General features: G+C 36.7%; 1 protein-coding gene across 6 annotated transcripts in view; it reads left to right on the forward strand.

Moving 5' to 3' along the window:
• The window catches only part of DACH1 (dachshund family transcription factor 1), a 366,010-nt gene that overhangs the window by 141,420 nt on the left and 211,164 nt on the right, over positions 1 to 13,426 (forward strand). For all 6 annotated transcript variants that reach the window (XM_069802587.1, XM_069802585.1, XM_069802586.1 and 3 more), the window contains exon 2: positions 11,919 to 12,034. In XM_069802587.1, the coding sequence (XP_069658688.1) occupies positions 11,919 to 12,034 (116 nt within the window). The remainder of the gene's footprint in view (positions 1 to 11,918; positions 12,035 to 13,426) is intronic.

Raw genomic sequence — 13,426 nt, forward strand, 5'->3', positions numbered from 1 at the left:
AAGAAAATTTGTTTGTAATTATTATGATTAATTTGTATTTCATTATCATCTTAATGCTCAGTCAGCGTGAGCTTGTTGTGCTATGAGCTATACAGACACAGCCAAAAGATAGTTCTGTGTGCATGTTACATATGGAGATGTTCCAGGCACAGACCATGCCAATCAAACATCATATGGATGTATATACTGGCCAGCTGTAGTATACCCCAGGAAGAGTGTGCTGCAAGTCTGTGGTGCCATTTTAACCATCTTGGAAGTCATACTCCTATATAAAATTCTCTTATATGAAATTCTGCTGTATGTGTCCCATGCTGCTGAAGATGTGAAGATCATGAAAGGAAGGATGAATTGAATTAAAGGTGTCTCAACCAGAATTCATCATAAGAATACTTTTACAAGCATTAGAATAACATGATGAATTTGATCTTTTATTTTGGGCTTTCTTTATTTTGGCTAATGTGAGATGTTTTTGAGAAACACACTTAGATATTTTCAGACGCAGTGCAACAGTAATTTAAATTAATTTCAAAGTCTAATATCTCTGATATCTTTACTTGATAATGTACTATGGAGATGGGAAGTAGAGGGACTAGAGCATGTGTAAGTTTTCCAGTCACAGAGTAAATACAGAGCAGATCCATAGTTAGGCATGTTAAAGTACATATTAAAATAAACTTCTCAGTAATTGATTTATGCCTTTCTATAAAATAGTTCCTTTGATATTTTCCTATGTAATTCTAAAGATTCACACAAATGGAAATACCAGAATTACAAAGAAATATAAATAATAATTAAAAAATCTTATCAGAAGTAGATACATTTGTCAGCTCTGTTGTCTAAAAACATACTACTTGTACTACTTAACAGAAATGAGTGATTGACTTTCCAGTGTTTCCCTAGGATAACAGATTAGTAGCAGACTGTTATTTCTGATAGGGCAAACTTTACATAAGATAGTTATGGGACAGCTTTGAGCACTGGCTGTATTTCAGGCCTGCAGATAACATACCTACAAACACTGACTAAGGTTTATGGCAATAGATTTTAGGATATCACCAGATTTGATCCTCTGTAGCTTGATAGCAATGCACTGAGTGACTTTTAAGTTGTTGAAAGGATAACAAATAAAAGTGTGGTTGGATTGGTATAATATTTCCACTTGGACCTATAGTACTGTCTATTTATTTTCTTCTATTTTTTTAGGACTTGGGATTCTTGGATTGGTGTTATGTATTGTCCAAATTACTGTAGTACTACTGCTTAGGAGGGAAAACTGTACTACTATTCATATGGTTATAGATGCTGCTCTGCAAAGAAAATGGGAGGTTGAATTTGAGTGATTGTTTCTGTTACTTGCCTTGCACGAGGAAAATAAAATATAAACTTATTTTACAATATTCCATAGTAGAATATAAAGGCCAGGCGGCCTACATCTAGTCTTACAGGGTTGGAACTCTGAAGCACACCTGGGATCTTGATTTCACAAACAGATTTTGGGGGACTGGGTACACAGATCAGGGTTTTTTCCTGGAATATACCATAATTCATTTTTTCCCTGTGAGTTCATGTTTTGCTGTGTTTTGGAAATAAAGTACAACTAGAGTACACACTAGAATTTAATAATTAAAGGGTATCTACAAGGGTAATCACCCCTCTTGTATCTCTTGGTCCACATAGGGTTTAAGTGATGTGTTGTGCTGGGTGTTGCACAAACCCATTGCTATACTGATAGCTGGTTTCTGTCCCAAACAATTTGAAGTCTGAACAACAGAGATGAAACTAATGATGTGCATACCCTTTAACTTCTAGTTTAGGACTTGCTTACTGATATCAGACAGAAGTTCATTCTGTCAGAGAGTAGACTTATTTCACCAGTGTTACTTGTACAGTGCTACCCAACATAAATATCTCACTTGGACCCTAGATATTGTCTGCTCAAAGAAACCCGGAAGTTTTAGTGCTCAGTTGTGATCTAGTAGATTCATTCATAGATTTGTATTTATACATATATACAAATACAAACCACCTTATCGAAAGGTTTAAATTCTTGATTTTAACGGATACTGTGTTGTTACCATTAATCTGTGTGCATCAGCTGTGCAGTTATAGCTGTACAGACTGATGGAGTCTTTTCAGTATTTCATATCACTACTGTTACTCTCAAATGTACAATAAAAGTAACTTTTAAGCTTTTATTTAGGTGGTTCCAGCAATTCTTTGGAAGTGTACGGTTAATGAGTGTGGGTTTTCAGAATTAAAAATAAGGTGAATAAAGGGCAGTGAACATTAACCACAGTCTCTGGCAGAAGCTAGAATAAAATTTTTCATTTTGAGTATAAATAGTTTTCTAAAGGGCAAAGGGTTTAAGATATAGGCAGCTTCATTAAAAAGGTGACAGTTCACTTGTTTCAGCATTTCATGCGAAGAATTGTGGCCAATTAAGTGATGAATGCATTCAGATATTGCAGTGGATACACTTATATGATAGAACTCCATTATCAATTGTTATGAATAAGAGTAGCATATTAACTAACAAACTGCCAGGAGAACCAGAATATTTGCACAACATACTTACCTTGAATAGTACAATTTTTTTTCCTTTCTTATTTGAGCTTAAATCATCACTGAAATGTTTATGTATCTTAAATTTAATACAGGTGGTAATGAACACCAGCTCTGTGACCCCTTGAGCAATGGTGGGCTTGTTTATTATGTAGGTGTTTTTTCTTGTTGTGTTTCTGTTCTTTTTTTAAAATGGATCTCAAAATGGCAGCTGCTGACCAGTATGTCCTACTGGAAAACAAATCAGGTGTTATTTTTCTAAACAAGTTAAAAATTTCTTAAATGAAGATATTCACTTATGTTATGGATGTATGGTTATATATGTGTTCAGAAGAGGAGTGTGCTACTACATGGCCCAATTCTGCTTTGAGTCTAATTGGTTATTTGTACATGCAATTATCTGATTTATGTTCACAAATTTGTAATTACATGTGCAAGTTCTATGCAGAGATGAATGCAGATGGTTAGAAAACAAGCCTTGAAGCAGGACTGTTCATTCCAGCTAAAGTTCATACATTTAAATCATTGTTTCAGGCCATCTGCAGACTCTAACAGACATAACCACATCAGTTACACTTGCTTCACATTAGGAATCATCCCAGCAACTTGAAGTAGGAACTTTTTAAAAAAAATGAAAGCTTAAAATTCTTTTAGATTGTGTCATTTATGGATCAAACCTGCCTTTCTGGCCTATTTGCTCCATGCTTGACATTTTTATAATATACATAGTAGATGTTGTTTTGAAGGGATGCTTTTTAGAATTAAAAGCCTTAGAAAAGATGAAAACAGTTGAGGAAAAAATAGGCTTTGCATCTGTTACAGTTTGGGGTTTCATGTGGGTGAATAACACTGTTAGAAGGAATCATTTAGCTTGCATATTTAAATTATGGGTGCGGTTTATGCTGGAAGGTTGAGTGAAATGGGAAAGGCGTCTGTTATAACTTGACAGAAAGAGCATTTATGGGAAGAATGCACTTTAGAGCACTGCTTTTTTTACAGGTTGGGTTAGGTTTTTTTCCTTTTTTGTAGTTGCAAGAATTATTCTGAAAAGAGAGCAGTGTAAATAGAGGAAATAAATATGATTTTGCAAGATTTTCTTGTGGCTATTGCCAGTATTCCTAAGTAACTTTCTTCAGGATCTCCAGTGCTGTGATTTCTCTACTTCTCTTGGATATTCTGAGTACTCTTTCTGAAGCAACGTTTATATCCAGTGCAAATATATCAATATGGTTTGAATTTATACATGAGTTCTGTATAATAATTGCATTTCATTGTTCATTCAGACTTATTTTCTACTCTAACTTGTATGGCTTTCATCATCAGAGGCTTGTGTTTCACAGTTATTACATAGTCACAAGAGCCAACATACTTAAATGTTTTAAGAACTTTCAGGCAGATCTAGTGTTTCAGCTAATTAGATGAAGCAGTGAACTTTTTGGCTTAATTTACTTCTGACATCATAATTCTGCCACCCAACATAATTAGATTAATTTCTTATCTGTTTTTCACTTTCCAATAGATGGCTGACTTACAGATCTCAATTTCATTAAGAGCACAGTCACATTTCAGTAATATTTTAAACTTATGTACAATCACAGCAGTATTCAAATCTGGTACTGTAATTTACTCCAGTAACACTCAGATTTCTAACTGGTTTTATTTCCTTTCTTGCCTTTTGGGTCATTTATATATTCAAGTAGTATGGTCAATCAAGTAGAATCTTCTTAGATTCTTTAACTGTGTTTGTAGTGGGACTTTGAGCATCAAGTAAGAGCTGACAGGTGTTGCTGTAATATATATTCTGTATATTCTTGCACTCATGTACCTTGTATCTTGTAATCTTGTACTCTTGTGTCAAGAATATTCCTGATCTTTCTGAAAAGCAGAGTGATTTGGGCTGAGGAAGATGGAAGTGGCATAATGTTTGCATAACTGGTCTGTTAGGGGAAAAATAATTCAACAAGGTCTTCTCTAAGCCCCCAAAAGCTCAGTATCCTAGTGGTTGTGTAAATGGCGTTAGAATGGGATACGGAGTGCAATATATTTTCTTCCTTTTAGCTTAAGTATTTGAACTACTGATAACTGGTGCTGGGTTTCTGACCAATTATCCATTTTTGGCCATTTTGGTTTAAAAATAGGAGTAAAGTGTTCTGTTACTGAAATGTAGTAATATTTTATCAGTACGCTTCCTTCACTGCTCACTCATATAACACAATCTAATTCTTTTGAAGATCATTCCTATACTTCTTTGTGAAGATTTTTAAACACATCTTTGTATTTATTTTTATCAGCGTTGTTTGCTGTCTCAGTAACTTCTTCTAATATATCATGAGTTCAGCCCTAATTATCGCATGAGAACGTTTTCTGTTTAACTGTGAGAAGAAAAATAAATTTAAGGTAATTGCACTGAGAGTTTCATTGTTTTATACGACTGCTGCAAGTAAAAAGGACATGGTGTGATTTCTAATGTTTGTTTTACTAACTGTCAAGATAGATATATGCCCAGTCTTAGAATTGCATTCTCCTGCTTTGTTCTTGAGTGGGAGTAGAAGGGGAAAACTTAAAATAGTAAAGTATAAGGTTTAGATCGATGTATGTTGTCATTTTTTTTCCTTTAAAATGCTAGTTCAGTGCATTAGAAATATTTATGAAGGTTACCTTGGCAAGCAAGTGTTTTCCAACCAAAGGAATTAAATTACACAAAAGGTTTAGTCTGTCTTCCTAGACCTTATTTTTCAGAATTGACACGCCCTTGGCTCAAGTCTTATTAGCGTGAAGGCTGCATGTATGATGCTGAGGGCAGCATGGAAGCTATCCCCAAACCCACATATATACCATGGAGGAAGAGTTGGTTACAGGTTGTCACAGGCCATCCCTGTCTTAGCATTAACTCAGCAAATAGCCTTAGGCTGTGACATCCTAAGCCCTTTTGCAGTGGCCAGTGTATGACAGCACATAATAACCACTTCCAGTGGCTGAGGGGACGTAGAACAACTGAGAAATAAAGCCTAGATTTTCAATATGTACCTAAATGAGATGCATAAATGCTGATGTAGCTAAAATTGATATTGATATTCAAAGCTGTTCTAAGCAGTTCCAAGAACATAAAAAATACATTAAATAAATACACCAAATGCTTGTTACAGATTTGCTGCCTATCACCTCCGGAGTGTAACTCTCCCTGCCACCCCCCAGTATTACTGATTATAAAACTGCCTGGCCAATGGCAGCTTCACTGCATCATGTTTGCTCAGTTTCAAATGAGGACAATATTTCTGTGCACTAAACTTGCTCACAGACAAGGTTAAAAATAAAACTGTAAATGTAGAAAACTAGCCCTGAGAATAATTAGTTTTGGCTAGAAAGACACTTTGCCTTCTTACAGCTGGCCAGAGTTGCTGTTTTCTTTAGGGATACTTCACGTACTGAATAAAAATAATTTTAAAGAGTGACATTTTGCTCATCTAGAGTTAATTTTGCACAATTACCCTCAAAGTCAGGACATAAGAAATATAAAACACAGCATTATCTCAACTTTGTTGCACACTCTTTTCATTTTATAGTGTATATTTTGCCATCCAATCAGTCATCTATAAAATGCTAGTAACCTACTCTGAGAGGTATATACTGAAGAGTTTCAGGTGTTTTGGAACCAATACCTTCCTTGGTGCTCAGAACTTTAACAGAAATCAGTGGGAGGTCTATGTGTTTAAGGCTTTCAAGGATGAGACCCTTAAGTTTTAAAGCCGTGGCTGTCTTCTGACAGGTAGTGAAAAGAGCTGAATGAAAAGTCCACTTACTTTTAAAGCCTGCAGATAAACCGGTACCTATTCTCCCTTTGTCTCTTCCCATGTGATTGTGCAGGACCAGATCTGCTGATTATGTCTGCTTTTGATTGTTTTGCAATATCAAAGTGATTTCTAGGAGCAAGCTCATACTTTGATAATACAATTGGAGGTGTATAAAACTTTAAAAGTATAATCAAAGCACATTTTAGCTGATAATAACCACTGATACTTCCATTTTTTATTCTTTAATTCAGCCATCTGTTGTTGTCTAGATTTGGTTAACAGGAAGGATGTAAGACTAATGTATAATCGAAAGACCAAAAAAGAACTACTTCAGAGAACTTGCTGTATTTTAGGACAATATACTCTCAGTTTTTTCTCATGTTTTGTACCTTTCATGCCAGTCACAGTACAGAAAACATATACACCCTTTCCTTCAAAGATGAAGTTGCTAGAGCCTTAGTATTCCTTGAAGTATTTGCGAAAGTTGAAGGGATGAAATACAAATCTGACCAAAACTTTATGGATTTATGTTCAGTGGTTCTGGAAAGTGTTCTGAATATCTTAATAGCTGATTGCAATGAAGAAAATATTTCCCTCCCTTTGTGTGGTGGGGTTTTTCGGTAGCGGGGTAGGGTCTGCAGGGCTGGCTGCTGCTGGAAGCTGCTGGAAGCTTCCTCGGCTGGGAGCCGGACCCGCCTCTGGGAGAACAGATTCCAGAGGGGAAACCTGCCGGGAGTCGGGGGATCAGGATGGGAGAGGAACCCCTGTGCAGATCCCGAGGGCAGGGAGGAAGGAGGAGCGGGGTAGGAGGCTGATGCCCCCGCAGCCCGTGGTGAGGCGGCAGGCTGTGTCCCCCCAGCCTGCGGAGGGGAGCAGGAGAGCAGAGGACCCCCCAAGATGGCCGCCGCTCCCTGGGGAAGCCCGCGCTGGGGCAGCCTGGGACTGAAGGACCGCGGCCTGCGGGAGGGACCCGCGCCGGGGCAGTTTGTGAGGAACTGCAGCCCGCGGGAGGGACTCACGCTGGAGCAGTTCGTGGAGGACGGTCTCCCGCGGCGGAGCAGGGGAGGAGCGCGGAGTCCTCCTCCCCCTGAGGAGGAAGGAGCGGCAGAGACAAGGTGTGGAGAACTGACCCCAACCCCCATTCCTCGTCCCCCTGCACCGCCAGGGGGAGGAGGGAGGGCTGGGGGGGGAGCTGTTCTAGGGTTTGGGTTTACTTCCCAATATCCTTGTTTTGATTGAATTTGTAGTAAAGTAAATGGGTTTTGTTTCTTCCCCAAGTTGAGCCTGCTTTTTGCCATGACCATAATTGGTGAGCGATTCCTCCCTGTCCTTGTCTCAACCCACGAGTGTTTCTTTATATTTTCTCCTCCTTGTCCCACCAGGGCCAGGGGGGAGGAATGAGCGAGTGGCTTTGTGGTGCTTTGTTACCAGCTGGGCTTAAACCACGACAACCAGTCTGCACCTTTAGTTCCCCTGTCACATAATAGTATATTGTAATTGTAAATCGTGATAATTGTCTACAAACATAAAGCTCACTTGTCTGTGGGAGTGTCTTCTAAGCCCTGAAAAAAGTCTGCAAATTTTGATACAAAGCTTACACAAGCCTATATAAGGCAGACAAGCTTTGAGGGAGCTAAATGCATTTAGGTGCTTCACTTCAAAAACTAAGTTAGTAGTATGTGGTCCTGTAGGAAGCTTTCATTTTCTTCTTCAACATACATTAAGATATCTCGCACATGAAAACTTCAGTTTTAGAGAGGAAAAAAATCTAACTTGCATATTTATGTTTCTAAAAGCAGGAAGAGTGACCATGTTTCTATTACTTTTTAACGGGTAAACAAGGAACTGGTAAATTCCCTTTGACTTCACCCCAGATATTTTAAACAGTTAAATCATTGTGGCTTCCTCAAATCTTTGTTGAAATTGTCTAATTTCTGCTCCCTCTAATTTAATCTTCAAAGAATGAAATGGTAGAGAGGAAGACCAGCTATGAATTCCAGATGTATGTCTGTTTCTTCTAGGATCTTCTTGTGGAGTCCCAAAAGACTCCTTCGTTTCTCTGTACTATGACTGTCACAAGACTTACGTTGGCTTTTTGTGTTTGGCACTAAAGCCTGTTTATCCTAGCTCTAAAAAATCCAAACTGTAGTCATTTTCAAAATCACAATGGGTCAGCTTTGCGTAGTTTACCCATTGAGAGAATTAGCATTGCCGTAAGAAGTCAAATGTGTCTTCAGAAGAACCAGTGTTTTTCTTGCAATGATTTTATTCAGATAAAAGTCAAAATCTTTCAATATCTTTTATAGGTCTATAAAAGCTTATATATAAAATCTGCATTTGAGTAAAAAGAGTATTATCAACAGTTTTTAAATGATGATTTTTGTATCTCAGTGGCATCAACTAGAAGAATAATTTACATTGCTCTGGTGTTTTTCTTTTGCATAACAAATCAACTCATACCTATTTATATTTTATTTTCATACCGAAGACAAATCTACTTATTTTGATACAAAATAGGCATGTGAGTACTTTGAAGCAAGCTTCTTATCTTGGAATGAAAGTGAACTTGTCCTAATATAAAAATAAGTAGGTCTTTATGCATGTTTAGGAAAAATACCAACAAAATGATTCATTAAGCTATCTTTATCATTCTGTTTATGATAGTTAAACTCATTTGCTATGCTTTTAATGTTTTTTTTTAAGAGTTTATCATATAGCTATAAAAATGATAATGAACTACAAAGCAACATGCAAGTTTTCAGATAGAATCAAAGCTATTATTTTTTCAAAGTAATTTTTACATACCATTTTTTCCACAACTTTGGTAATGATTCATACTTGCAATTCTTATAATTTGAAAATAGGTCTTATAAAATGGTAGTATTTCAGGTTAGGAATTTTGTTACTGAAACAAGTACATAATATAAATAACAAAACATCATTGTCACTTAATCAGTTATTGGGGACAATCAGTGTGTGCTTATTTTAACCAGTCAGAGATTTGCTCATTTTAATTGTGTATTGCATAGTCTGCCGTGACTCTAGATTTTACAGACCTTAAGAAATAATTCTTACATGTGTTTTTCTGCCTTGTCATAAGGAACAAACATTTCTTATCTATATAAAGGCCTTTTCATAGTAAACTGGAGTTAGTGCTTTGTTACTTAAAAATAATATCAGGATAAAAGAGGTTTACTTCTCAGAAATTCCATTTAAATATTGTTAGTTGTATTGGAATTGGGAGTTTAGGACTTCATGAAAACACTTATTTGGCAAAGTTTGGGATAAATCATGGGGTAGAGTTGGGTTAATGGGCTCATTTATGGCTTTGAGTGTGGCAGCCCTTTTGTACAGAGTAGTGCAATCAAATTGCTTGTAGAAGGTGACCAAAGGAAATTTTGCTTTGGGTATCTCAATATCACTCACCTATAATATGGTGCTGACCTTCATTTACAGATTTGGTCCATGGGCATCTTCTCTCAGGCTTTGAAGAGGGGTGGTTTAATTCCTCAAAATCAAAGACAAAAGCATTCAGGCTTCACCATGGCTGTAACTGGTAGTAAGCATTGAAGAGAGTCTTTGCAGGTGTGAACTTGTTGGTTTTTAAAGACTTGAAAGTCATGGGTAGGTTGTGCATTATGCCATAGCACCCCGCTTGTGTTTTTTATGCTGTTGTCAGACCCTTCTGTACTCATACCACAGCAGTGATTTGAGAACAGTGCATCATCATAGGTATTTACATTAAGCCATTAAAATTTTGTTATATAGTGGCATTTTTTTGGTGGATGAATATATTAGAAACACTTCATTTAAATCAGATCATTTTTGTCTATAATGTTTTTATCAATTTTATGTGTATTCATGGTATGTTTATTTTTATTGTAAATCACAAAGGAAATTACAAAGAAAAACAGAAGACACTTAATTTCATTCTGTGAGCTGGAATAAGACAATAGTCTTTTTCTGCAACTGTTTTTCTTGTAGTTGTGAACATGTGAAAATTTTGTTTGTATTAAAGAAAATAAAAAAATCCCAAACCAATCAAAGAAATTATCAAGCTTATAATTTTAATAATGACCTCATCTTAGGACATTAAACTGGGAATTAATGATCAGTTAAGGTTAATGACTCAATGCCTTGAGTCATTAAACTCCAAGAAAATGCCCTGTACTTTGATTGTTTTTGGTTTATTAAAGCTAGGTTGTAGAAGTTGCAAAAAAAAAAAAAAAGGGTATTTCCAAACAAAAGGGGAATGAATATGAACAGAAACCAGAAGTATTTTATTATCTGCCTCCTTCTGCAGTCCCAACACAGCTAAAAATGCCATAATCCTTCATTCGAGTTTTGTTAGCATGAGGACCTAGGGAGCAAAACCTTTCATAGCCACTTTCCTTTTCTTTCTTGTTTTGAAACAAATGAAGAACCTCAAATGTTTGGTAAAGCATAGGTTAACACTGTAGTGTTAGAGCTGCACATCACCTTTTTCTGTGAAGTTATTCCACAATGTCCCCTAAATAAGCAGTTAAAGGATATTGCAATAGTACTATGCTGTGGTCGGTACATAAGAATACAAGCCTTTGGATATGCATTGTCTGTAGCAGGTACATATTTGCATGTAAGTGGGTAATAAGTATTTTCATTGTAATCCGTATCTAATTTGTATGCTACTTACACGGTCCAGGAGATGGAAAGTTGTGTATGTGAGCATTTAACAGACAAGGAGTGCTTAAACCTGAAGCCCTTTATTTTTCCATACTGGACAGATGTAAGCTGCTACGATGGCAGTTGCTCAACAATATCTTAGAAATAATTCTGAGTCTTTTCTGACATAAAGTAGTATATTTAAAGTAAGGTGTCTTAGTGAGATTTTCACTTTAAATAGAATAAGGGTTAAATGATAACTTGACTTATCTTTTAAATGACAAAAAATAAAGAAATTGCAAGACCTTTTCACACATTAGATATGTATTGTCATTTATCATCTAGATATCAGGCTAGCAGTGCGAAGTAATAAAACATATCATCGAAAAATGTGCTATAGGTCTGAATCACTCTTTCATTCCACCTCCCAGCTAACTGTAGTATTAAATCAAACAAGCAGAACATTTCCTTAGGCAGCCATTGCCTTTTAATTTCCTGAAGAACCTTAAAATATCATTCATTACAAGTACTACACATATTTGGTTTTTAAAAGTCTCATAAATCAATAGCAGGCTGACTGTAATAATTATTACAAGTTAGTGCATAATTTTCGTGCTGAAGGCTGCATGCAGAACTTTAGCATATGCAAACGAGGCAATTCAAACTGTGTATAGATATTAATATGAAGAAGCAGGTAACGAGGTGCAGGCTATGAATTATGCATCAAGAGCGGCTGATCTTCAATGAGGAAAATGAATTCAGCATGTAATCTAATTAGTGATGGAAGTCTATTACATCTAACTGCAAAAGCAACCGTCCTTGAAACAAATTTATTTACAGTCCATGTTACCACTTGAAACAACTTTGAAATGATGTGTAAGACAACAGCTTAATTGTAAAAATTTTTTTGTTTGTTTGTTTCAGTTCTAGACCTGGAAGGCCTCCTAAGAGGACTCAAAGTGTCACCTCCCCAGAGAATTCTCATATCATGCCACATTCTGTCCCAGGCCTAATGTCTCCTGGAATCATCCCGCCAACAGGTAGGATTGCTAGAAACACCTTCACACAGGCAATCTTTTGAATTCATGGCTTATATCCACTTGTTAATAAATTAACATTCTAGGAAACCAGCACCCAAATATGACAAAGGAGTTCCTGTAATGTAACATTATGGCCATATAAATGTATTGTATGTAATGGAAATTGTGGCAGCTCAGTACTTTAAAATACAAATAACTGAGCAGATAATAATCCTTTATAATTTCCCCCCCTGTTCTTTTTCTTTATAAACATAAAACCTTTCAAGGCATGAATTACCTATCATTAGACAATAATCTCCCTATTCATTTTTAATAGATCAGATATCTTCTGATTTTTTGCTGCTTTGCTTGATTAGATAATGTCATCATGAATATAGTTGCCTGAAGAAACCAAGTTAGTTAAAATAACTCTATGCCGCACACATGTCTTTCTTAATTTTTCATCCTGAAATTCTATTTTTAAGTCTCCTGAGGCCTTATACTAATGTAAAGTCCTGTAACAGTCTGTTTCTCAAACTACTATTTTCTTTTGAAAGTTACTATAACATCTTCTAGCAGTGACTTGCTCTTAGTCATAGTTAAATTAAGAAAGCCTGTGTTGCAGGAGGGAGATGAACAGAGCCACCTGAAGATGGAGGCACCCAGCAGTCAAGCTGTTGATGGTGGTGCCACATTCTCTCTCCTCATGTTACAGAAGAGTTATATTCTCCCACTTGCTTCAGCAAAGCTCACCTGAGCTTCCACTTCTTCCCCAGTTGTTCCCCACTTGTTTGCACAGCTCAGTCTCTAGCATTGATTTTCTCTAAGGCAAAGGAAAGATAATAAACCAGACAGATCCAAATAGAGAGGAAGATTACTGGGTCTTGGAGGTTGGATGGATGGGTGGATGTTTGAGTATGTGCCCATGATCACATCTCTGTTTAAGTATGAGCATGATCCTTGGCATGGTTTTGGTCATAGATGATTAACATTCTCCAAAAAGAATGCAAAGTTCGGAAAATATCACATGCCAGAAACTGTTGGCAGTTTGGATGCAAATGTCTTGTCTGGAGGAGGGAGGAAAGTGGAGAGAGTTTAGCTCTGTGGACGAAAGTGGGGCCATGCCTCTTGGCCTTAGAGCTCAAGAGCTGCTTTACATAGTGAGATAGACAAATAGCCAGAAATATTTTCTTAGAAATTTATCATTTTTCAAAAGGCTAAAGATCAAGAGAATTGACAAAATTAAGAGAAGTCAGACAACTAAGGCTGGTAAGAGAGACTTATAAAGTAAGCAGAGGGAAGGAGGGGTGAGACTGAGAGTGTAGGCAAGCATGGGAGGGTGTCAGGCAAGTAGGACTCACAGTGGTAGTCTGGGTAGGTGTGACCAGCAAAAAAAATGAATCATGATTAAAA

Source organism: Haliaeetus albicilla, chromosome 15 (genome assembly GCF_947461875.1).
Source record: "Haliaeetus albicilla chromosome 15, bHalAlb1.1, whole genome shotgun sequence".
Lineage (NCBI taxonomy): Eukaryota > Metazoa > Chordata > Aves > Accipitriformes > Accipitridae > Haliaeetus > Haliaeetus albicilla.